Below are 26,426 nucleotides of genomic sequence, written 5' to 3'. Positions count from 1 at the left end.
TAAATAATATATGAAGGAACTGACCACTTAAAATAATGTGTAGCCAAAATCTGATTGCATATGAACTATCTCTTAATATTCTCTTTTGTTACTATTATCTATTTACCTAATATTAGACTTAACAGATGCAATTATGTGTTCTCTCTCTCTCTCTCTCTCTCTCTCTCTCTCTCTCTCTCTCACACACACACACACACACACACACACACGGTTAAAATATTTAAATGAATTAAGTTAAAGCTCCTATACCTGAATGAATAATTGTTGAAAATAAGTATTTTCTGAAAACTTCCTCTTTTCACTTTTAAAGAAAAAAGAATATGGAAAGAAATATAATTTTCTTTCTAGATTGCTTAGGGAAAATCATTTTATAGTTTAATTATTCATTTTCATGCTCTGGCAGTAAAGAAAAAATATTTGTATTTTGAGAACATTAAAAAGTTACTTTCTGTGACTTACCACCACCTTTTTCAATGATTTGCTCTCATCCCTGAGAGCACTGATGTCCTGGGTTGTCAGGAAAATTACAATTTGCAGAATTGCCATGTGACATGGGCCATTTGCATAGGCCAAGTATATTCATGAGCCAAATGCTACATCCCACAGTTTCTCACCACTTCCTCCCTGTCCCCACAGGAAGAACTGCCGAAGATTTAAAGGAGGGGGATAAACACAACCTCATGTCTGTGATTTCAACTGGAAAAGCTTTTTGACTCAGCTTGCACTACTCCCATCTCCTATTTAAAAACAAATGTGGTTGGTTCCTTTACAGAAACCATACAGAAACAATGGCTGTGATAATCTGCATGGCAGTCTGGATTCCAGAAGTGTGTGCAAAAACACTAGTGTACCAGATAAAAGGGAAAATGCAAGTCTATGGATAAACACAAATAAGTCCTTGGACATGGGGTGAAAATTTGTGGGATTAAAAAAACAAAGATGTGCTCTAATTTTTGTTTAAAATTGTTGAGCAGGCTGGCCAACAAGATAAAAAAGAAAAAAAAAACAGATCCATGGGAAAAAAGGAAGGAAGAAAAGAAGAAAAGAATGATACAAGGCCTGAGAGCCAGAGAAACACCACGCCCATCATCACTGAGGTCTCTTCTGAGGTGCTGCCATTTCCAGGAGGAAGATTCCCTGGCACAGAGCCTGGTACAGAATGACAGACTGAGTCATAACATAAGAAAAATTTTGATCATACAATTCACAGTTCTCTTCCAACATTTTCTTCTTTAACTTTGCCTCCCTCTTATTCCTGTCTCCTGTTTCCAAGACTCTATTTCTCTCTTAACAGAGATTTTCTTATTTCTGGGATTATCTGTCATCACTGTCAATACTGTAAAAAACACGTAGAGTTCTATAATTACTTTCTTATATTTTTAATATATGTTCTCTACTAATTAGATTTTTCTTTAAGAATTAAGATTTAGGGTATAGATGGGCATGATCAGGAAAAAAAATTCTTCAAACACAAAATCTAAAAAGAAAAGTTTAAAGAAAGAAAGAAGTATGCCTTCTGAAATTACATGATGTCAAAATGAGCTTAGAAACCCCCCTCACCATCAGGACTCCGAAGTGTGTGAAGTGGTTACACAGGCAGATGGTCTCGCTTGCATCTGAATCGTTGTGCGCAATGCACCCTGACGTGTTCCATCCTCCAAGACTTTCTGTGGGAGGAATCAATAAAGAGAGTGAGAGCAACAGCATCTTCTCCATAAGGAACGGGATGACTTTCAGAAAATCTGCCTCAGCCTCATCTGGTCTGTCTTACTGAGTTTATCTGTGCAATGAATGCCATTCATAAAGTTACCAATATGTAAAATAATCCTGGATCCTGGACTCACAGGAGGCTAGTGCTGAGCAGGCAGTTAGAGACAATCTAGATAGTGAATCTGTGGAACCTGTGTTTCACTGTGTTCTACTGGAGTGTTTGGGGGTTCTGCAAATGTTTGAGTTTAATTGTAACATAATTGAAAAAAAGTTTCTATAAAGAATGCTCCTTTTCAAATGTGCTACGTGCTCATGAACTTTCTGGAGACCAATACTGTTCCATAGGATGGGTCTGTATTTTTGTGAAGCCCTAAGAACAAAGGAAGTCTGCTTTCTTAGAATATGTGATTATGAGCACAACAGTCAAGCATGGTGATGACTTAACTACGCGTGGTTTGAGTGTATCCTTTCTGACTTTAATAGTATAATATAGAGTATGAACAACTCCTATGATCAAAATATGAGATCCATTTATTTGAACAGCATGTAAAGATATAAGGTAATATTTAACAAATGTATATGATGAAATCAGGGTCTCCAAACTGTGCAACCAAACCACAAAACTGTCCAGCTATATCAAGGATTGTCCAAAATAAAAAAGAGGTTTGACTACTTTGGGGCACTCTCTGTCTTTCTCTCACTCTAAAAATGAATATTACTGGCATTTAACAAAGTATCCAGCATGTTGCTGGAACAGATTTGGCCACGATAATTCCAGTGGGGGACCCTGATGGAAGGGGACATGGAAGGTACAGACACATGAAGTTCATCATTTATGGCTGGAGGCAAATCCCCTCAAGGAGATTTCCACAGCTGCGGCCTAATGATGTGCTTATTGCTTTACTTTGACAGCCTCTATTTGTTTTCGGTGTTGTAGAGGCTGCTCATTTCTTTCCTGTAATCCACGTCCACTATCACCATCCCTATCTTTATCTTCCTTGGTGTTTTCTCCACCCACCCTAACTTGAAATAGAAGCTGGGTTTCTAATCATATGACTTGTGCATATCAAGTAATATCTTCCTATGTATCCTAGAAGAATAACGTCAAGTGTGTGCCTACGTTCAACTAACAGTCACAACAAAAGTCTATACCGTATTTGACAAATGACTGAAATCAAAGAGTTGTTTCATTAAAAAAAAAAAAAGTCAAGTATGCCCATTTCTTCTTGTAGTATCTAAAAAGTCACATAAATTAAAATTGACTTAGTGATATAAACTGAAATCTGCAGTTCAGTTGCTCTTACACTTACATTGTGACTCATTGTGGTTTGGAGTGGAATTAAAGGAAATGGAGGTGTCTAATGGTGTTTAAAATTCGTTGTTATCTATATTAACACAACCAGTATTTTAACACTTACTGTTTTTGTTCAAATCCCAGAAGGCACAGATGGGACGATGCACTTCCTATATCAACACAAGAATAAACATGTGAAATTGTGTTTAAAATAACTTAAAAAGCACATGATTGAAATGTGGCAAAGAAGAAAATGCTACAGGGTTCACAAAGAAATAGATCAGCATGAGACATGCCAATACAACCTGAAAACCTGAGGTGATCTATAGAGGATATTCTCTCAGAATGGAGATCCCAAGGGAAAATCAGCTATAACCTTAGAAACCTTATGAGGAATCAAATCACCCATTTTTTTCCTGCAGGTTACTACATGTCCCATCATTAAATACTGAATCCATCCACTACCATTCCTAATATTTAGCAAAGCTCTTTATACTATAATTTCACATTCTTCAAAATTCTTCTTTGTGTCTGGATATATGCAGAAACAAACTGAAAGAAGCAACTCAGAGAGATATTTATACATCTGTGTTCTTCACAATAACCAAAAAATAGAAGCAACTCAAATGTCCACTGATGGATAAATGGATACACAAATTCTGATATATACATATAATGGAATATTATCTGACCCTAAAAAGAAAAAAGAAATTCTGATGACAGATGCTGCTTTATGTCTTGAAGACATTCTGCTAAGTGAAATAATCAATTTATTGTCCCAAAGGACAAATACTGTACGATTCCACTTTTTGAGGTACCTAGAAGAGTCAAATTAATAGTGATCTAGAGTTGAGCAGCGGTTACCAGAGGTTCTTGGAAGGTGAGAATAGGGAGGTAGTGTTTAATGGGAATGGAGTTTCAGTCAAAGAAGATGGAAAACTTGTAGAGACGGATGGTACAATGTGAATACACTTAATGCTACTGACCGCACATTTAAAAATGATAAAATGGTAAATTTTGTCAAGTATATTCCACCACAGTTTTTAAAAAATCCTCCTTTATAGAGAAAGGGGCTGATAAACAAAGAGGCCACAAGGTCTCTTTGGAGAAGGTCTCCAAGGATCCTCTCCAAGGATTCTGCAATGACTTAACTCCAATTGTTAGCCCTTATCTGTCTGCTCTCTTCCTGCCAGACAAATGGCAGGATCATCACTGGGGCCCCCTAAAAAAGTGGGAAAACCTGTTTCCAGGGCACTGAGGACAGTTCAATAAGGCAAGAGAAGTAACATTTGCCAAGATTTCAAGCAACTGCTAACTCCTTAAAGAATAAATCTTCCCTTCTGTTGCTCCTTGACATTCCCAACTGCAGTTACTTTTTACTTTAAAAATATAGAGACACAACCAAAACCTCCTATGGTAGAATGGTGCAAGATATTAGATCCAACTTATTTGAAATGATGTGTGTCATTTTTTAAGAACAGTTATCTTTTTCTTCACTCCCATGCCTTCTGGTTCATGAGTCCTAGGTAAGACTAATTCCCACACTATGCCCCAAGCTGATGATACTCACGGTGACCGCAGAGCACTGCCTGACTGGTGGCCTCCCTTCTGGAACACTGATTCTTGCCCTCATAAAAAGTGCCAGTTACTTACTATCATGTAAAAGGAAAAGGCCCACAATTCTCTGAAATAGTTTGCACTGCTCAATCACAACTGGTAGCATTTTCTTACCTGAGTTCTTGTATGTTTGATTTTAATTTGAACGGGGTCCTTTAGATCCTGGATAGTAATGTTTCCAATACTGCATGCCATCACATAACTCACTAAGGTTTTTCTTTGGGGTCCCACATCCTTTGGGAAAAAAAAAATTGCGTGCCTGAGTCAGAAGTACACACTTTTATTTTGCTTCTGTGCTCCAAAATAAGCAAACTGTCAGCAATTTTTACACTTAAGATCTTCGACTCTAGAGCATCCTGTTTATAACATAAAATTGCTGGCTTTCCTGAAGGAGCTGTGCTGCTTCCCTTATCACAATAAATACATTGAGGGGGCATTATGAGCCAGTATAATAAGGTAGTATTCATAAAACTCCATTCGTGATCGGGGTAACTGATGTCAGCCAGTTCATATCTGGAACAATGCAAACCCATAAATAATACAAACTCATGAACAAGTGTGAAACAATTAGTTCATTTCCCTACTCTAGAAAACAGATGAAGTTTTTTTTCCTTTAGAGAAGTATGAAGGAAATTTGGTGTGAAAAATAAAAAGCAATTCATCTTTTACATCTATGCCAAGAGCCTGGCCTGTTTACTAACCTATACCTAAATGTAGTTCCACTGGATGCAAGTCCCATGCAGAACTTTCACCTTCTTCTGTGCTGTCTACATGTCAGCACCTGCAGACTTCACTGCAGTGGAACCTGTCCTGCAAAATGACTCAGACCAACAGGCTGTCTCTCCAGCAAGTTCTGTTTTATTTTCCTCCCTTGTGTTTCCTGTCAAATCTCCTAAATTTCTCTCCATACAACAGCTTATAAATCAGCTGTTTTGGAATAGCTGTAAAATGTCCTAAATTCCAAGCAAAATTCAGCATCCAAAATAGAGGTTTTTATTAATTTTATATGGTTATCACTATCAAAATGCTGGCTATTGGTTGGTGATACCAGACTTCTATTTAAAATGGATCTATACCTATATATTTGCCTATTATTCTAGGATAGATATAATATACATATATGTATGTATCTTGTCTATTATGCTTATATGTATGTATGTATGTATGTACATATGGATATACTTATATCTTGCCTATTATGTTAGTACTATGCTGTTAATTTATTTTTAAAAACCAAAAATACATTTCCTAATAACAACTTTGATAAGGAGATGCCAAATGAGAAGGAAAAATGAGAAGACTCAAAAGAGTGACAGATCCTTCTCACTCTAAGAACTCTCCTAAACTACTCCTATGAACCAGACCCCTGACCTTCTTCTATCACTTTTTTTTTTTTTTTTTTTTTTTGGTAAAGGGGATTGAAACCAGGAGTGCTACTTAACCAATGAGCCATGTCAAAAGCCTTTTTAAAAATATTTTATTTAGAGACAGGGTCTCACTGAATTGATTAGGACCTTGCTAAGTTGCTGAGGGGCTTTGAACTTGTGACCTGCCTGCCTCACCCTCTCAAGCCACTAGGATTACAGGCATTCACCACTGTGCCTTAGCATCACTTACATTTTGTGATGTCTCCTGCGTACTTTAATATTGTTTTTAAGGTGATATCACTATAATCCTCAAATTACAATAATTTTAATAAATACAGTTGTATGCATCTATAGTTATAGGAGCCTCAGGGTAAATCATGTTTTTAATAAGTGATATTTATATGGATTTCAAAAGTTTTATATACCTTGTACCTAAAAGGTTCACAGGTAAAATTTTAAATTTTTGAAGCGATTTTCTATCAATGTTTCCATGGCTTTTTTTTTTTTAATCTGTAATCTACTTGGCCATTCCTCTCTGTGTGATGCATAGAATGGATTTATTAAAAACAATTCTCCTGCCCTTGAGACATGATTTTCTCTTATACAGACCACACTGTTGGAATACTGTGGTATCTTGAATGTAACAGGTTTTAAGAAAAGCAGTGAAACTGCTGTATATGGGCTGTACTCTTAAAGGCAATCAGAGGTCACCAGAGTTTGCTGGCAGTGGACCTTCTAGTATCTAGAACTAAAGCCAATAAAAATGATAATATGTGCTCAGCACAATGCCACCCTACTCTGCGGATGTGTGAAAGCCAAAGGTCTCTTGAAATACTAATGGGAAAACTGATTAAAGCCAAGAATGCTGCTCATTATATAAACAGTGCTTCCTGCTGAATTGAAAAAAAGTCCTTTCCTTTGGTGTGCAATTTCTTTAATTCTGAAGGCCTACAGGACTGAGGAATGTAAAATATTTAACAAAGGGAATAATAAATAGTAGCTTCTTTAGTAACTCAATTTTTAATTCCATTATGCAACTTTTAGCCTATTTTTTATTAATTTTAAAAACTGGAATAAACTTATCCTATTAATAAGCACATTATTTTCTAAAATAAATTTTTAAACAATTGTATTAAAACCTTTTGTTTATAAAAACATTTTTTATTTTGAAAATAAAATAGATTAATTTTTCTAATACCTTCTGATGTATTTGGAAGAAATATGAACTTTAATTTTTATTTTTTAACAAAGAAACTTCAGTTGCCATTGAAAAATAATTATTTAATTAATGCTTACCTGGAAAAGTCCAGTTTTGTTGAAGAAAGTAAACTGTGCTCTTCTAACTAATACAGAATCTTCTTGACTTAAGTTTTCAAGTAAGTTTGGAGGCAAAATGACAGAAGCCAGTGGATCCACTTGTTCACTCTCAAAATCCATCTGTCACACACACATATTGGTGGAGTGAACACAAGGACATAGTAAGGATACTTCACTCCACCCACTGATTAAGGAGAGAGAACAACTGCAAACACCTAGTTAGCTAGAGCTGGGGCTCCCTGGACCTCTATGGCAGCCTCTGCAGCTCCTGGATAAACCCCCACAGGCGATCCAGAGTCTTAATCAAGGTTTACAACGCCAGACAAAGAAGAAAACACATTGACTCTGACTAAGGAAACCTGAAATCTACAAACTGGTCAATATTGACCTGTATGAGGATTGGATCTAGCCTATCAGATTCTGAGTTGTTTTTAAAACACTTAGTGAAAGAGACTGAAGTTAACTTGTTGGAGTACAGAAACTGAATTATCTCTGTCAAGAGGCCACAGCTGAAATTTTCCGAACACTCTCAGATATCATTTGTACTGAAACCATAGCTCAAGCTACAGAGTGCTTTCTGAGTTTTCACTCAGTGTGAAGAAAAAAAAAAAAGTTTTCCTTGAACCCTGGGCTCCAGACATTTTTCTATTTTTAGTGTAGTCTATTTCTATAGCTAAACAACTATCATGCTCCATGTAGACATTTCGCCAGGTAAAGAACTAGGCTGCATTTATTCTGTTTGTTCTTCTGGCAAGCGTTTTGGGGCACATAGGAACCACTTGAAATTATTTGCTGAAGTGTGACTTCAACATGTCCAAGAGGCTCTCTGTTAATCTGGCCCCAGCTCACTTGTCCAGTCTCAGTGTCACCTGCTATTTACAGACTTTTCTGTCATTATTTCTTGAAGTGTGATCCTCAGGCCAGCAGCACTGGTAATATTCAGGAACTTGCTCACAAGTGCAAATTTCAGGGTCTGACCCAGGACCTATTCCATTAGAAGCTCTTGGGGTAAGGTCTAGCAATTGGTTTTAATAAGTTCTCCAGGAGATTCTAATGTTCAGTTTAAGAATCACTGGTAAAAAGGTTTTCACTTTCCAGAGTCCTTAACAGACCTCTTTCTTCTCAATGGATTGATTCTCGGTGCCCCAATATGGCAGTCCCAACTCATGTTTTAACACCTGGCTCCATGTCATCTCTCATAGATGATGACCTCTTATTGTTCAGCTATGAAGGGGGCACCTTCTCCCTGCTTCCACAATACTTGTAGCTGCTGATAGAATTAAACTTAGCCAATATTCAGACCGGCTTGCCACCTCTTGGGCATACATGTCCTTGAAGTAACAACTGTTAAAGTGGTCATCAAGTTTGTATCTAATTAACTAATTAAAATTATAGAAAACTGTGGTTTATTACCTGGAAATATGATTCATTATTGCTTGGAAGACCAATGCTAAAATTTGAAATTGCATTCGTCTCTGGGTTCAGGGACGATATTCCAAGAGCCAAATTCCGAGTCGCAATATTCACATGCGGGGTGCTACTTAGGTCTATCTTAAAGGCCAATTCATCAATTGTTTTTAAAGCCCTAAAGAAATGACAATGATGTCACTGTTAAGTACACAATGTTTTAGATACCTGATCACATGTCTTGATGCATAGCAAAATACAAACTACATAAAATTATCTTAAATTTTCTGATAATAACTTAAATATCCACAAAGTTACCCCAAACCATAATAATATCAGTTAAAACATAGAATCACAGTGACAGATTCATCCTCAAGAGAAATATCTTCTTTAAGGGAAACCAACAATTAAATTATCCTGAACAAGTACTGTCTTTCGTTTGTTTTGGCCTCTCTTTGCTCATAAGAAAAATACCCTCCCCACTTTATAACTTAGAAATAATCAAAGGAAACAAGATGATGTGAAAATATTTGTAATTTATTATTTTAAAGACAAATTAACTTGGAGAATACCTTTCAATGAATATAAAATTTTCATTAAAGAAATGTGGTTGAAAAGAAGGGAACAGAAAATAATTAAACACTTTAATATTAACATATTAAGTGAAATTATTGGACACAAACTGGATTCTATAAAAATAGGTCCATTTTCACCTGCCTTAGGCATTTTCACTTTAAAAGTCAAACAATCACATAGCTGTGGCAGTTTATGCCCAGTTCACAGGACAGTAGACTTACATTGACCAAGTAATATCCCTCAGATTAGTAATCTTTCAGGAATTTTCAAATAGACAAATGATATGCTGATTTACATATACTGTTTGATAACAACTCTAATCATTTTGTAAATTATTTCTCTTAAAATAAAAAAAGAGAGAACTTTTTGAAGTTCCCTTTTTGAATGACCTTGGGGACTGTCTATGCATCTTCCAGAGATTTTAATTATGAAGGCAGGCCACAAAGTCCTCAGATAGGTTTGAAATTATACAACAACACATTTATTCAATAAATTTTACTCTTCAAGAAAAAAAGAGAGAGGTACTTACTCAGAAGAAGATTCAAGCAAGTCACTATCTGAACTGCTTAAGATATTAGAAAATATATTCATTAGAGTCGAGCCGAGTGTTAAATCAATGTTTTCTTCACTATTCACAATTCTTTTGACCAGTTCTACAATGTTGGTGATATTGGCTGAGGTTAAGTTCTGGGCATCAGCAGTTAAATTTAAAATCTGATTAGCAACTTCATTTACTTCCTCTAAAACAAACAACAACAACAAAAAAAGGCTGAAGAAACAACATAGAAAATTTTACTGCACATTTCATTTTAAGCATGTCCAGGGATCCAAAGCATGGTGTGATATTTTACTTTATAGCTGAAGCAGGGTTCCTGTGTGTACTCCCTTATGATTGTCTGCACAAGGTAACAATACAATATTTATACACAGACTAACTTCTCTCTTTAGTAAGACACAAAGACATAAGCAACTCTAAGACACCAGTGTTCACATATTGTTCTAAAAGAAATGCTCCGGAATCTCTGAATAAGCACGTTTGCTGTTTGACAATACAACAAAACACTGATAGTAGTAATTGTGTGTGTTTGAGGGGGTGTATTTATGCATGTGTGTGTGTGTGTGTGTGTGTGTGTGTGTGTATACACACATATATATTATATCTACACATATATATTTTAAAGTCTTCTCTAAGATTTCTTCACTATTTTAGTCTTATAGAATAAATAGAATATAAAGTTAGAATGAGAGAAGCATGTACTTTCTACCTTAAGAAAAACAGTCACATGTCTAATTTTTAGTATTAAAACAGTAGCACACAGAAGAACATGTCTGAAGAAGGTGAAAGCCATGAGGCATAAGGTCATTTCATTTAGGGAACTGAACAGAAGTTTCTCACTTACTTGTACAGTTGGATAAATCGAGGGGCCCCCACTCGGCTAATGAAGTGTTGGAAGGATTGCGGTAACTATGAAACAACATCAAAAAGATATTTCAAATATTTGACATAAATGAGAAGACAGCTTATGATATCAGTTAATAAGCTCTAGAATTTGTTTTGCTATCTAGGTAAGTTCCATCTGAAAATAAAGCTGTAATATGTTGAAATAAAGTGCATACTAAAAATCCTTACTGGAAGAAAGGAGTAGCCTACATCACAGAATCAAAATACAAGCAATATCCTGTATCCTAACCTAGAATACATTGGTCAAGTACTGCTTTAAGAACTTTATAGATACATTTTGATTTTTATTTCACATAACTCTGGAAATCCATCTTTTATAGATGAGGAAATGGACTTAGGGAAGCCAAGGAATTTCCCAAGGTCTCCAGCCAGAAAGAGGTCAGGCTACATTTTAAATTCCAGTTCATCGATCTCTAAAGCCTTCTTCTTTCAACCAAGTGTCAAAGAGAGCAGTTGTCACACTTAGGCAGTTTCCGTTTCTGAATTCCCTCCAAGGAAGCTCTAACCGGGAGTGGGGTAGAGGGTGAAGAACTAGATTTGAGACTAGCAGTTGGATGAATCCCTACAATTATCTTGTTTCTCAAGTTTTTTGTTAGACATTCAGGGAAACTTCATATTCTGACAGTCTGTATCAGCAGACTGCTAAGCCTGGATCTTGTCTATTCCCTCTTTGCTACTTCACTTCAAACAGTTAAAAAGTCTTGGGATTTTTAATTGCATGTTCCACGGCTACAAGCTGGCTAGGGTCAGCTATACACAAGGTGCATGCCCTGGAACCACCCTCTGTTTTCCAAGTTCCTAGATCTTTCTTTAGATATGTCTTGAGTTTGTTGCTGGGAGAAAAATGCTGCCTTTCTGGACAACCTGCTAACCTTATCTCTACCCCCCTGACCCAAAAGAGCACAATTTAGGCACATACAGAGATTCCTGCCCTTTTTCCCAATCAACAGTACTGCTGAGCAGTACATGTACCCTGGGAATATGAATAGCATGGAGCTTGGTTGGTACAAGTCAATGAAAATATTACCATATCCGTGTAACAGAAAAGCCAGGCTTGTCTGGACACGGATGGCTGTACTCAGAAGGTGGGATAGCTGGCCAGTAAAAGCCTGTGGGTTCCTCCACCGCAGCACAAATACCTGAGAGAAATGAGAATGAGCACGAGAAATATCAGTCCATCCTTTGATGTTAAAGGTGCATGATGAAAACAAAATACAATCCTGGTAATTAGGAATGCATTTCATGTAATGATAAAATACTAGGGTTTTATGTTCAGAAACTGTAAAAATTTACAAATAAGGAAGAATACACATATAATACATTTCAGACACAGAAATTATTGCATATTATAAAACCATCCAATAAAGTGCCTAGAGTACACATAAACAGGTAACATACATGTAAATTAGCATAGATTAGTAACATAAGTTTTATTCAAAAAATAAACACTACAGAAAATGAGAGTAAACCTGAAAGATTCAAAATGTAATGATCTTTGTTAAAGTGGAAAGCTTATGGTGCATTCATTGATGGTTTCATCATTGAGTTGTGAACATATTTTATAAATATTAAAATTAGCTTCTCTGCTAATAATCTACTGCCAGGAAGCTCACTGAAAGAATGGCAAGAAGGTATCTATGAGCACTGTCCCCTATCTTACCCTCACTTCTTCATTGTCAAACACTTCACGATATAAATGATTCAGATGTTATTTTTAAAAAAAAAATCAAAGTAATAGCAATATATCAATAACTACAATAAAACTTATATTTCAATGCTTAAAATCACCAAGTTATACTGGAGTTCTGGGAACTGGTATCATAGTCACCAACTGAAAATTCAAGTAACTTTCCCATTGTGGCCTGGGCTTTAAAATGACCAGTTTTAGTTTTGTTGTTGTTGTTGTTTTGCATTTGAGCATTTGATGGAAATTTTTCTCTACAGACCCACTTGAAGAAAAACTATAAAATTTAAATTAAATGCTATAAATTAAATATCCAAATATGCAGAGAGGGGTGTTCTGTGATTCTCCAGCCTCTGAGAAGGGATAGAGCTGGCCCCCAGGGTCCCTCAGTCATTTATTAACTGCCATTTGTCACATTACTTCTTTATGGAGACTCCAGTGTGTGAAAGGGCAGCTGCTGTGGTCTCCCCACACTAAGGAGCCCTGTTTGTTAGGAAGCGTTTCTCCACAGTGGCTCAGAAAGTGGTCTTCATCATCATCACCACCATCATTATCATCCTATGTTGACATGGTAGAGATGGGAAGTTCCTCATAAAGATAGAAAGGGCTTTATTCCCCTGTGATTCTGGCCTCAGGCATCAGCACCCTCTTAGAGCCAAGGAGTTCCCACTTCCCTGCTTAGACTCTGAGTGCACAGGCTGGAAAGCATCATTTTTCTTTTCTCCTGATTTCTATATAGTACTTAATCACAGCACTGCTGTATTCATATAATAATATTAGAACAATTATTTTTGTCATCTATATTTTTATAATAATTCCTTTAAAAAATTCCCATCAATAGGGTTGGGCTGTGGCTCATAGAGTGCTTGCCTAGCATGTGAAAGACCCTGGGTTCAATCCTTAGCACCACATAAAAATAAATAAATAAAGGCATTGTGTCCAACTACAACTAAAAAATAAATATGTTTAAAAAAAATCCCATCAAGTTCCATTTAATTTTTCATCTACTCAACAAGTATTCAAGTGCTGAGAAATATTTTGGGTTTTGAGGGAAGATAGAAGTAAAGGTATTTTAAAATGAAGAAGTGGTCTCCTTCTAGAGGAAATGACTATTTGAAGAACATACACATTCAGGAACAGGAACAAGTCTCATAGCAGACAACAGTCTTCTAACAGGTATGATACTCTGGGTGTCCAGACAGCATGAAAAGGAAGCTCAAGAAGGTGGTGATGTATGTTTACACATGATTAGATCAGAAATGTCTTCACAAAAGAGGTGACCTTGGGACTGCCTTTAAAAACAGGCAGGCGATCATAGAGTGGACAGTGAGAGAATATGTGCACAAAGGTAGAGAGGAGTTGTACGTGAATGTGACATATTAAACAGTAGAAGCAGCACCACAGTCTAGGTCCAGGATAACACCTGGATTTCTGGCCTATCTGTGGAAGACAGTGGTGTCATTGCTGGAGACAGGGAACACAAGACAGAGAGATGCTTTATAATAAAAAAAACTTCCCTTTGCAAGATCTACCTGGTTACGAGTTCTCATATGTTCAGAGACACACTCTTTCTTTAATCCCTAAAGTCAATGACAGACAAGTTATTCTGGCATTTTGCTCATATTCTTAGTCTTTTCACAGTATGTTCCTAAGATAAATATAAACTCTCATATTCTTGGTTTCCATAGATTCATAGGTATTGAGCTGATCAGTGGATTCCTAAGTACTGAGCTGACCGGAAGATTCACAGGTACTGAACTGACTATTTGTTAGACTAAGTCACTCATTTGTAATGATCTCCAATATAATAAATTTTATCATCAGAAAAAAAAATATTTTTACACAGACAATAACACATAAAGGAAGAGTCTCAGTTAAACATGAATATATAGTCACATAAAACTGTAAGCAGTTGAAGTCACTTACCCAGTTGCCTCACATTCACTGTGTAGAGCCTCAGGCCCTCATTCAGGGACTCATTATTTTTTAAAAGTTTCTGTTGAATGGTTTTTCCTTCTAAGTTGGCATTATTGGTAGCATTGTAAACTAGAAGGGCCCAAATCATCAATCTAGAAAAACAGTGCAGATAAAATTATCGTTGGTTGGTTGTTTTTTGATGCAAAAAACAGAATATGTGGATACAATGACCATGAAATGTCAAGACTGAGATGACTACCCACTGTGCTCTCAGGCTTTCCCTGATGATGCATGAATTATAACATTAAAATATTTCAATATGAATGGATGTTATTTTACATGTATATTTATATCACTTCATTTCTTTTCAGAGATATTTTAACATTTATTTGTAATACTATTTTGTAACATACACATAAGAAAGAAATAGTGTGGTTAATCCTACACTATTGCTTTAAGGGAAAAAATAAGGTCTTTAAATAAAAATTAATATTTCAAATAGAATATTAGAATTTTCCATCTCCATGAAACATTCTCACATGCTTCTTTTTTTTTTTTTTTGAAGAGAGAGAGAGAATTTCAATATTTATTTTTTAGTTTTCGGCAGACACAACATCTTTGTTTTTTTGTATGTGGTGCCAAGGATCGAACCCGGGCCGCACGCATGCCAGGCGAGCATGCTAACGCTTGAGCCACATCCCCAGCCCCTCTCACATGCTTCATGTGGTGAAAATTTATTAAACATGCTCAAGATATACTCTATGGTTAGTCAGCATATCACTGTAGATGATTTTAGAGTATCTGATCTTGAAATTTTAAAAAAGAAAATCTCTCTAATGGAAGCAAAAGATGGATCTTTGCTTTGTCAAAACTTTCAATTTTACAATTTAAAATAACAAGGTCCTTTTCGGTTCAGCCATAACCACAGCTATAATCAACACCAGACATCAAATCTATTCATTCAACATTGAGATAAATTAAATGAGATTAGTATGTCAGGTAAATGAGAAATATTTTCCCTTGTATATGAAAGCTCTGGGTTGGCAACAGAATTTCATCTTGGTCATATTCTGAAATGAATAAATAAGACACAAGGCATTATATTATCAAGCTTGCCAAAGACAAACCAGAAGCTTGCTTTTTAAAATAACTATGGAATGTGCAGTACAGAGACAGTGGCATATTTTGTTCATAAAATTCTGTGAAAATAAATAAAAATTAAATAGACTACTAATATATTTGTGGTGCTAAAAAATAAAAAAAAATAGTTAAATATTTTCTGTTCAAGGTTTGGTGAAATTAAATAGCTCTATGCCCTTTCCCCATATCTGTGCTATTCTCAAGGACAAAGTGTTGTACTATTCTTATAATTTACTCTGAAAAGATATTTATTTCTAAAATGACCTACTACCCAACGCTCATATACAGGTCATATTTCAGAATGAGGTAAACATAGATGTGAATAATAATAGTGAATAGTGCTGCATTAGTAATTTTTTGAAACAGCCTATGAAAAAAAATTGATTATATTATTGTTTGAAGATATGCTTTGCCACTCCAGTCACTGAGAACCTACAGGTGGGAATGTGATATTTAACTTCTCTTGAATACTGAGAACATCTTTAGCACAATGTATCCGGGGGAGTGTTGAATACCCAAACTCAGCAATTCAAGAATAAGCACACATTTTCACAGGTCTTATCTGGGTTGTTTTCCTCTCTCTCCTCCTGAAAACTGAACCAATTTTATGGTTCTACACAGTCAAGTTCTATCTGTTGTCACCATCAACCATTCTTCATTCAAATAGAACAGCCTCTGTGGCTTTGGTTTCCTGCCTGTCTAGGTGATAGAGTATGATAGCATTATCTGAAGCTATAATGACACAATGACTTTGAAAGGGAACGTTTAGAAAAAAAGAATGTGTGTGAAACTACTATTGCAGTTCAAGGAAAAACAATGAGAGATTATAAAACCTCAGCAATGAGCATATACAAACTTTAGAGAATAGGAAAAAAGCGGGGCTTGGGGGGGGGGGGCGGGTGCTACCAGGATAATTACAGCAATGCCAAAATTCATACCAAAGAAAACCTAGACAGTATTTTCCCACGTACACTGTCTTAGTTCATTCTCCCTATCATTTTGTGTGAAATTATTCATTGGTTTGACAGACAGAAACTGAGGTTTTATGTCAGTTAACTCTTCTAGGCAAGAGTTTCTGAGGTGTGGACATACTGGTGAGGGATGATTTTAGTATCAGGTCACAGAAGAACCACAGTAAGCTAAAAAGGGAAAGCTGACTTCTTGTCCCAATTGCTAAACAAAATGCTCAGCAAAAGGATCCAGAATGCTGCTGGATCCACTCCTGAAGTCTCATTGTGATCCAGCAGGCAGGCTTGGAAGAGATCATTTGGCTAAGTAAAGGGGAAAAGTTCTATCACTTATAATATTGAAATATATTACTCATTTTCAGATCCTAAAGGACAAAGAACATGTCAGAAAATAAAAACAATTTTCCCTAATCAAATGGCTTAATCTTGTCTATTGAATATATACAGAAATGATGAGTTTCAATATACCAGTAACTTTAAAAACATTTGTTTTTCTAATATTAAATAGAAATATACAAGAAGAAAGTTCTCTGGTCAATTCTCACATGAAACTTGATTTTAATCCCTTCCTAGTAAGACTATATCACTTGAAAAGAAGCACAGTTGAGCATCATAGTTGTATAGCCAAAACGTCAAAAAAAAAAAAAAAAAAAAAACAACAAGGCTTATGAGAACTTTTGCTCTTCAATTGATTTTTTAAAAATTCTATGAGGATGCAATATACTGACTGGAACTAATTTTTTCTCATTTGGAGTTAAGTTTTCAATTTTATAGCAATATGAACAGGTGGTCCTTATACGTCAACAGGTTATGTATGTATGTTGGACACATATATTAAATTACTTGGGTGGTTAAGTCATGCTCCTAATATGTTTAAAAATAGAGACTTTAGAAAATGAGTTCATGGCTTTAAATGCTAAAAATATTTTGTACATATCATTCATATTATTAGATGTGATCATATAAACTTGGCATTTTAAAAGCTTTTTGTGTGCATGCCTTTGTGTGTGTGTGTGTGTGTGTGTGTGTGTGTGTGTGTGTGGCTTTAGGTATGGAATCCAGGGCTTTACTCACAGTAGGCCAGAGCTCTATCATGGAGCCACACATCAGTCATAACAGAGCTATTTCTTTGAGGTTCTCTTTGAATTTTCAAATAAGAGGTAATGGTTTATCATAAACAAGCTGTAAGTACTAAAAATCATAATTCATCCATGTTAAATGCTCTACTTTCAAATTATTTTTCATCAGACTTACATTTTTACCATTTGTTCTATTATGGTTTTAAATATAAGAAAAAATAGTGTGCATCAATGGCAAAGTTAAATGTACTGAGTGATAGAAATTTTTTTTTTCTCCTATCTCATTATTTTCATTTCTCAGATAGTCAAAGCAATGAACAAGAGAAAGGTTACACCTTCCAGAAGTTGTAGTCAGTGTTACCTTTGATCATTCACAATGCTTCTTTTGACTTTAATCTTGTCCTCTCCCATGCTCAGGTGAAAACTATAAATACAAATACACATAATCAGCATCAATCTCATCCACCATATCGTCAACAACAAAACTAGGGGGAGGAGACAGGAGGAGGGAAAACAGATTTTCTAAGCCAGTATTTCCAAATGTGTGTTCTGAGGTTCTAGATTCTTCTGTAAACCCAGGCAACTGTGTGCTCTTGCATTTTAGAAGAAAAAAGAATTGGAGATGTTCTGAGAAGGAACCTACTTTAGTGTGTTGAATAATATATATTCTGAATTTACTGACAACTGACTGCTTTTTTGTGTTATTGTGTCTCTTAGGTCAGACGAATGTATGTTTCAGGGTTGCAAAATATACTTCAGAAAACTAGTTTCAGCTATAAAACCATGAAAATAAGGCACAGAGGAGAATATATGGACAATACTATTTTCTAGGAATTTACTGGAGTATTTAATAGAAAAATAGTGAAAGGGCATTTTGAAATGCTAAGTTGCAAACTATAGATGTCTTATTTTGTTAAAAAAAAAAAAAATTCTCCAAACTGAGGTGTTTGCAAACTAGGGGACACTCTATGTGATCCACCAGAGTATGAGAAGAAACTAACAGAACTGTGTGTATTTAATTATCCTTTTAATTTTTGACTTATTAGAATAGATATTTATTTACATATATATGTGTATATATATGTATATATGTGTGTGTGCATATACACACACACGAATACATACACACAGAATTTAGGTAAATTTAGAGAATTTTTTTTCTCAAATGATTCAGACATTTACCTGATATTAACCACATAAACAGTGTAGTTCCAATTCTGGAAGGTTGAATTGAGCTGAAAAACACAAAAGGCTAAGTTTGGGTAACTCTTTAGAAAAATGAATCCAATTTCTTACCTCCCCAAAGATAAGCTGTATGTATAAGATCCTGGGAAAATCATAGAGAGCTAGAGAAGTGAATGAAAAAGGTAAGAGATACCAGATCACTGTTCCCCTGAGTCTTGATAAATGCTGTTTCTTTCAGTCCTCACAATATATCCACCCCCACCACACCCCATCACCTTATTTATGAAAAAAATGGAGTTCTGCAGAGATGACAGAGTTTGCCCAGGGTCACCCAACTAGGAAGTGGCAGATCCCACACTGGAATATTCAAGTTTTCTTTAGCCCATATTGTGATATGAAGTGTACTACAAAAACACCTTCCTTTTCATTCATTTAATAATCACTGAGGTACAACAGAACATGTTTTCTAATAACTAACACCTCAAGAATATTAGTAATAAGACAAATTACAAATTAATATAAATCTTCAAAAAACAATAAAATATGTTCAACATTATTGGAACTAAACTAATTTCATGTGGTTATTTAATAGTCTTAATGGAGCTCAGTACAAGATTTATGATTGAAAGCAAGGATTCCCTTCAACATGAACAACAAGCTTTGGTGATGTGGCATCCACCACAACTGCAAAACAGGATTTATCTACCAACATGAGGTTTTCCTACTTACATAACACTTCCCAGGGGTTTTTAAGTCTTGTTTCATATATACACCGGACTTCCTTATAAGCATTTCTAAAATTGAATGAAATTTTAGAAAATACTGGCAAAAAGTACTTAATCATTTTAAATTATAAATAGTAATACAAGTTGAATGTCACTTATCCTGCCAGAAGTATCTCAGATTTCATACATATTTCAATTTTGGAATATTTTTAGGCTTCACTAATCTCATAATCACAAAGACATACTTAGATTTTGAATTTTTCAGACACTCAACGTATAATATGACTTGTGGAAAAAATTTGTATCTTCATCATCAAGCATCTGCTTTTGGTAGCTTATATCTTAAGCCAAGCTGTCCAATAAAAAGCTTAGCTTCAGATGAATATATGTTACCAAACCATGCATGAAGTAAATGTAAAATTATACTTTGTCTAGCACAAACTTTCCAGTGAATGCTTTCAGGATTAATAACATTGCCAGTTGCTTGAGAATGAAAATAAGAAATTTTATATTTTGAAATCATTCTGACTTTAAACAAAATATAAAGAACAATACTGTGCCCAGTGTGGTGGCACACACCTTTAATCCTAGTGGCTCAGGAGGCTGAGACAGGAAGATCAGGAGTTCAAAGCCAGCCTCAGCAAAAGTGAGACACTAAGCAACTCAGTGAAACTCTGTCTCTAAATAAACTATGAAGTAGGGCTGGGGATGTGGCTCAGTGGTTGAGTACCCCTGAGTTCAATCCCTGGTACCCAAAAAGAAAGAAAGAAAGAAAAAAGAACAATGCTGAAAGAAAATGGAATTCAAGTATGTACTCTATTTTGTAGAGCCCATTTAAAAATTAAATGCAACTCCTAAGGTTGAATTAGTTAGGATGTTAATGAGTCATTCTAGAAAAGTTAACAGTGGCCTTTTCTTTAACTTCTATTAAAGAATTTCACTCTCCCCACCAATTTTGTAACAGAATTGTTAATTACATACTATTATTTCCTATGGTCAATTTGTCTTAAAGAGTATTGTCTTTAAAAAGAAGTCCATTTTCTATCAGTTATTCTCCAAATGTATGTATATGTACACTTACATCTCTGTGTGTATGTCTGTGCATATGTATTTTTTCACCACTACCTCTAAATTGTTGTTTTAACTATTTTTGCTATCAATAGCATTTATCAGACACCTAGTACATAAGAAAATCCATTTTCTTACTTCAGAATATATATGTTGATGATTCTATCCATACAAAGGGCTAAAGTTTGAACTCTACTGCATTATGTAGAAAAAGAAGCACCAAGTCTCACAGCATAGAATCCATGAAAAATGAAATTTCTGAGTATGGAAAAGAGAAAAATTGAAAAAATAGGCTCCGTTTGCAAGAGAGATAAGAAAACTACTAAAATTTTGAAAATTTGAAACTTTCAAATTGTCTATCAGTAGGATATTGGTTAAATAAATTATATCCTAAGTGCGCATCAACAGAAAACTTGTTAAATAAATAACTAGACAGTCACATAATTAAACATACACTGTTTAGAAACATTCTCCTATACTAACCCTGGCAACCACAAAAATTTTTATGGTGTAGAATGGTACTTAAACTCTATTAGTTTTAGTGTAAAAATGAAGGAAGATAAGAATTTACAGTGTTATTTTCTTTTATGTCTACAAAGAGCTCTAGAGAGCACTCCAAAAACCTAACAGTGATTCCAAGCAGAGGGGTCTCCAGGTGGAGGAGTGGCAAGGAGGAAGGAAACAATTTCATGATAAGTCATCGTGTAAGTTTTGGTTTTGACTAAACAGTCAAATAAAAAAATAAGAAATCTATTTTTTTAAAACTTAGCTGAAAACATATAAAGCTAATCATAAGTAATGATACCTACCAAAATCTACTGATGTGCTAACTTATTTAGGAAATTTATAGTCTGTAGGCTCAGTTTCATGGCCTTTATTCATTATGCATAAGCATATCTTGCTTATTACATCTATTAATATATTTATAATGAACAGTATCTGTGTTTTAGTATGATCTGTGGATTCAGTTACCCAGAATCTTTTTCAAATTTCCAGAAGTTAAAGGTTTAAAACAAACAAGAAATTTTTCAGGTTCACTTACCCATTCTGCCACCTTGCTCTGTACCTTGACCTCAGGGTGATGAAGGATATTTTGAATCACTATGGATATTCTATATATAATTCCATCTGCCCGTTGGAAATAGGGTTAATCCATTAATTATATTTTATAGTCATATAAAACAACATTAATCACATAATTTCATACAAGTTCAAAGAAATGCTTGTTATGGAGTCATAGAAAATTTATGAAATATTTTGAGGTAACATTTACTGTCTTTTGCAACTTCTTAAAAATAAATATCAGTTTGCTCTTACAGAGGATTCATTGCTCCCAAATCATGTCTAGAATAGGACCTTTGCCAGGCTTGCATGTTTATTCAGAAGTTTTAGCTGTATAGATTTCTGGTATCTACCATCCATAAAATGATAATTTGATTTATCAAAGAAAGAAATCACGTTTTGTACACTATAAAGAATAATCAAGAGTCACTTGATTATTGTGATACTTGAATGAGATGATGGACAGATAGCCTAAAAACATCAGGCACACACATATTTGCTGCCCTTAAACTCTTCTCATTTCTTGCTAATCTCTCTCTCCAGTAAAACATTGACATCTACAAAACTATTGGGTTGGATGTCACCAGGTTTTTCATTAAAACTCTTAAATATAGTCATCATGCCAAAGTAGAGAGAGAAAAAAAGAGTATTTGCAGGCAGGCAGACTTTTAATTGGTCTAACTTCTTTTAAAAGAAAATTATATAGTGAAAAGGGACATGGTTTTTCCTTTAGGGGCAATCTTTAAAGTAGTCTGATTTTTTTTTTTTCCCTATGAAGAATTGAACTCACCAGCAAGAGATTGCTAAATCTCTCTTGCTTGTACTTAGGATGCTTGACCCAAAGAATCTAATGAGGAAAATATTATTTTAAAATATGGTGTGCTATAGAAAGAAGGAAAATTTTTGAATAATTTTGTCCATATCTTTCTTCATGCTTTGTTTAGCAAAGGGTCTTAAGTAAAATACACATAGAAAATACAGAAATGTATAATTAAAACAATGTTGAGGAAGATATTTAATTAAAAATTGTGGAAAGGCAGTAGAAAAAAATATATGTATGCTTCTGAAAACTCCCAAATCTACCAAAATGCAAATTCCAGTCCCATTAGTTAAGGAATGTCTTTCCAGTAAAGAAGTCAGTTTCACACTAAATAATATGAACTACCAATCCTGGATATAATAATGTAAATATATACCACTGGGATAAGTCAAAAAAAAAGTGAGTTTAATTTATGCAAATGGGGTTATTTCAACTTCTAAAACTCTTCAGATATTTTAATGAGGTATTTTAATGGTCTTGATTTTATATTCTTTTAAAATATGTTCTGAATGAAAAAAATACCCAAGGAGGAAAATTACAATAAATGACAACAATTTAAACAACAACAACAACAACAAAACCTTTCATAGTGTAGATCCATCATCTCAAATCATGAACATTCTGATAGGAAATTCAAGTTGCAAAGGTCCAAGAGATCCTAGGGATCCCATGTGAAAGTTCACCAAGGTTTGGAGAGTATCTAAAAAACTACCACTAGATGGAGCCCTGAAGCACTTTTTTTTTTTTTTTTTTTTTTGGTAATGCTTTCCCTCAGAAAAATATTGCAAAGTACTAAAAATCAATGTTTTTAACCACTGAAATTTTTGAAAATTTATGGAATCATCCAAATATTTCAGGTGGCTTCTTTAAGTTTTAAAGGCAGCTCCAGTTTTTTTCAGTACATTATTGTATTTACAAATGAGAGACATCCAGTATCATAAGCATCCAAGAGAGTTCTCTTCCTAGTTATATTGCCTACAGCCAATGTAATTAGTTAATATACCAAATAGCCTAGCATCTTATGGTACAGTTTCTCTTCTTCTATGGACAATTATCAGGCTGTCCCTCTTCTGAAGCCTCAAGATTACATATTTTGCAAACTTAGCTAAAAACTACTTGGCAGAATCTATTACTTTTTAAAAAAATTTTGAAGAGTCAATGAGAAATCATGAAGCATGTCCAAGGGTGAAGCATTAAAGAAAAGAAAATGTTCAACAAAGGGATGGTGACAATGGTTCTGGATAACAGCAAATCAGTTGGCTTCAACAGTGACACTGGAAGAAATGCAGCCAAGACACGGCTGCAGGCCCTCCCACGTCATCATAGCTCCTCTGCTCCCACGGACACAGCAACTTGCTTGTGAGTCAACATAACAGTCAATACAAATCTTCACGTGTTCCAGAGGCTTCAAAAGATGCATAGATTATCCTAATAATGCCACACAGGCCAGTAAAACTTCTCATAGATATCTCTTGAAAAAAATTAAAAATATATCCACTTTCCAATTAGAGAAGTCTTCCAGCCACACAGAATGTGAAAGTGGAAATTATTGTAGGTTATTACAGTTGTGGTATCAAAATGGTATTTCTTTTTGCAGGTTTCTCACCAATTAAACTTTCTTTTATTTGTTTGTTGCTGTTGTTTCATAACATTTTTAGAGTTTCTTGGAGGATAGAGAAATGACACTGGTATATCTAATTTTTCCTCAAGAGTGTGAAATATACCTTTGAAATGATGGGTTTGAAAACATTTGAAAAGATGTTAAAATCCAAACCAAATGTTTACATTTGAGACTATGTTATTAGTGATGAAGCCGTTATAATGTATCAATGGCATTTATAATATGACTGGCATCATGCAGAGCCTACAGTTTCTTGAAAATATCTGGCATATAAAGCTAGAGCGATTATTGGAGCCAGATAAATGTCCTATGAGTGAATTTGTGATCTGAATAGCTAAACATATGTGAGACCCTGGAAGGGGAACACAGCAATTTGTATTTGTAAATTAGATTTTTAAAACAATAATAAGAACTAAGAGTTAATTTCTTACTTGGGCTGTTTGTGAGAACTTCACAAAAGTTTACCGTCCAGTGTCACTAGAATACTGTTTCAAGTATAGAAGATAGGATTTGTAATGGAAATTATTAGTCTAGGAGTTTTCTTTTGGAAAAAACAGAAAGGTTCTTTATTTGTAGGAACACTGAGATTATCCTTAATATTCTGAAATACCAGTTTTTGTAAAAAGTACCTTAAATGCTTTCTTAGTGAAATCTGAGGTATCAGACAAAAGTCCTACTGAAAATGACAAAAGAGTTTTGCACAGAAAAACTGGAACATTTTACAAAGGTCAGGAAAACAAATTTTAATTGCTATATTATGGACATATATCTGATTATCGCCTCCCTGCCCTGGCAGACTGTTACCAAACTCAGTAAAACTGATCCACTGAAGTTAAAAGGAATGTAAGGTGATAACAGATTTGACATTTCTGTCTATCTTATTTACAGTGAACAAAATGGGACCTTCTAATATATGAGATTATAAGCCTGAGAATGTTTACTCTATCCATTTCCCAAAGAATAAGAAATTGTTGATAGTATGTGAACAGTCTTAGATAGTCCAGCACATAACACTGGATGTTATTTATTCACTAGGGAAAAAAAATCTCTTTCAATTGTTTCAAATTTGATTACATCAAAGAAAAAAAATCTTACTTGCATACTGTCTGTTTCTTATACTTTGCTACTTTTCCTTTTTAAAAAGGATAATGAGGACGTCAGGCTCTGAGATGTGAGAAGCCAACAGAATACAGAAAGAATCCAGAAACAATATTCACTTTACACTTCTTATTTTCACTTCTCTTTTATATATATAAAATATTATTATAGTTTATAATAATGAAATTTATTTTCTCATGTAAATGCAAATGTTTAAGTAAAATGCAAATCAATTTAGGAAATAAACATATGAAGTATCATAGGAGGTTCAAGGATATGATAAGTATTATTAAGATGGTGAACAAATTTGAGCACACAATTTTAAGACTAGTTCCTCCACATGAGTTTTGAATATTTTAAAATGCTGATTTAATTTTGAATGAGAATCCTCTGAATTAAGATTCTTTTTCATTAATGTGGTCAAGATAAACCATTTTAACTGATTCCAACATTTGCCTGCTTTGTTGAAACTCTAGTGAAGGTTATGACGCAAAGAGAGATGGGCCAAACAAGGCTCTCTTCAAGAATGTCAGAAGTGACATGATTGAGTGAATGCAGCACCACTCCACCAAGCCGAGGACTCTGAAGCTCCATATAAATGTTCTTGGGCAGTAGAGGATGTGCCAGTCCTGGAGGGAGAATGCCACAGAGGCTCTTTGTATGCTCATACAAAGAGTGAAATACTTAGTCAGAATTATAATATTCCCATCTGCTGGCAGGGCTCCATGTGAAATATGCTCTGGAAACTTGAGCGGCTGCTGCTTTCTTGGGGCTGGCTGGAATTTGTGCTCCATCATAAATCTCCTTGGTGTAACTAGCAGAACAACCATAAACACTTCCCTGAATCGATGTCTTTATAACCCTAATGAAATTTATATCTATGTTTCATGTAAAATATTCCATACTTCCAACTTAAGTGTCCTTACAAAGGAAGCTGATGTAACCTCAGAAGGCAAAAATCAAAAAAAATGAACGATGTGGGTTTCTTTGCTCTGTTTTTTTGTCCCTTGTGACACATTACAGATGTCTTGGCCTCACAAGCGAATGAACTAGGGTTTAGGAAATCCCAGTGTTTCTAAGATCTCATAGTTGAGAATATTAGTATGTTTGGGGCAATGGTGTGGTCACCTGATTGGAATTTCTCTTTAAGAAAAACTGAAATTGCAAACTTCAAATTACAAAAATTCTATGTATGGGTAGCAGGTCAAATAATAACTCGATTCACCTGGTGTTTCCTCGGCTCACACTTTACCTTATTATAACTACTATATTTGCAAATTATAAATAATATCGATAGAAAAGTAAATAT

General features: G+C 34.8%; 1 protein-coding gene across 5 annotated transcripts in view; it reads right to left on the bottom strand.

Moving 5' to 3' along the window:
* The window catches only part of Adgrg6 (adhesion G protein-coupled receptor G6), a 143,239-nt gene that overhangs the window by 36,053 nt on the left and 80,760 nt on the right, over positions 1–26,426 (bottom strand). For all 5 annotated transcript variants that reach the window (XM_046450517.2, XM_046450493.2, XM_058581630.1 and 2 more), the window contains 12 exons: positions 21,559–21,644; positions 18,721–18,773; positions 17,900–17,962; positions 14,361–14,503; positions 11,778–11,889; positions 10,689–10,753; positions 9,818–10,028; positions 8,719–8,890; positions 7,285–7,425; positions 4,736–4,855; positions 3,129–3,174; positions 1,561–1,667 (listed from right to left, as the gene is read on the bottom strand). In XM_046450517.2, coding sequence (XP_046306473.1) covers positions 1,561–1,667; positions 3,129–3,174; positions 4,736–4,855; positions 7,285–7,425; positions 8,719–8,890; positions 9,818–10,028; positions 10,689–10,753; positions 11,778–11,889; positions 14,361–14,503; positions 17,900–17,962; positions 18,721–18,773; positions 21,559–21,644 — 1,319 coding nt within the window. The remainder of the gene's footprint in view (positions 1–1,560; positions 1,668–3,128; positions 3,175–4,735; positions 4,856–7,284; positions 7,426–8,718; positions 8,891–9,817; positions 10,029–10,688; positions 10,754–11,777; positions 11,890–14,360; positions 14,504–17,899; positions 17,963–18,720; positions 18,774–21,558; positions 21,645–26,426) is intronic.

Source organism: Marmota monax, unplaced genomic scaffold (assembly GCF_021218885.2).
Source record: "Marmota monax isolate L192 unplaced genomic scaffold, Marmota_monax_Labrador192_F-V1.1 WCK01_AAM20220418_F8-fsc00030, whole genome shotgun sequence".
NCBI classification, from domain to species: domain Eukaryota; kingdom Metazoa; phylum Chordata; class Mammalia; order Rodentia; family Sciuridae; genus Marmota; species Marmota monax.
The sequence above is the reverse complement of the archived record's forward strand: the minus strand, read 5'-3'. Positions and strand labels throughout refer to the sequence as shown.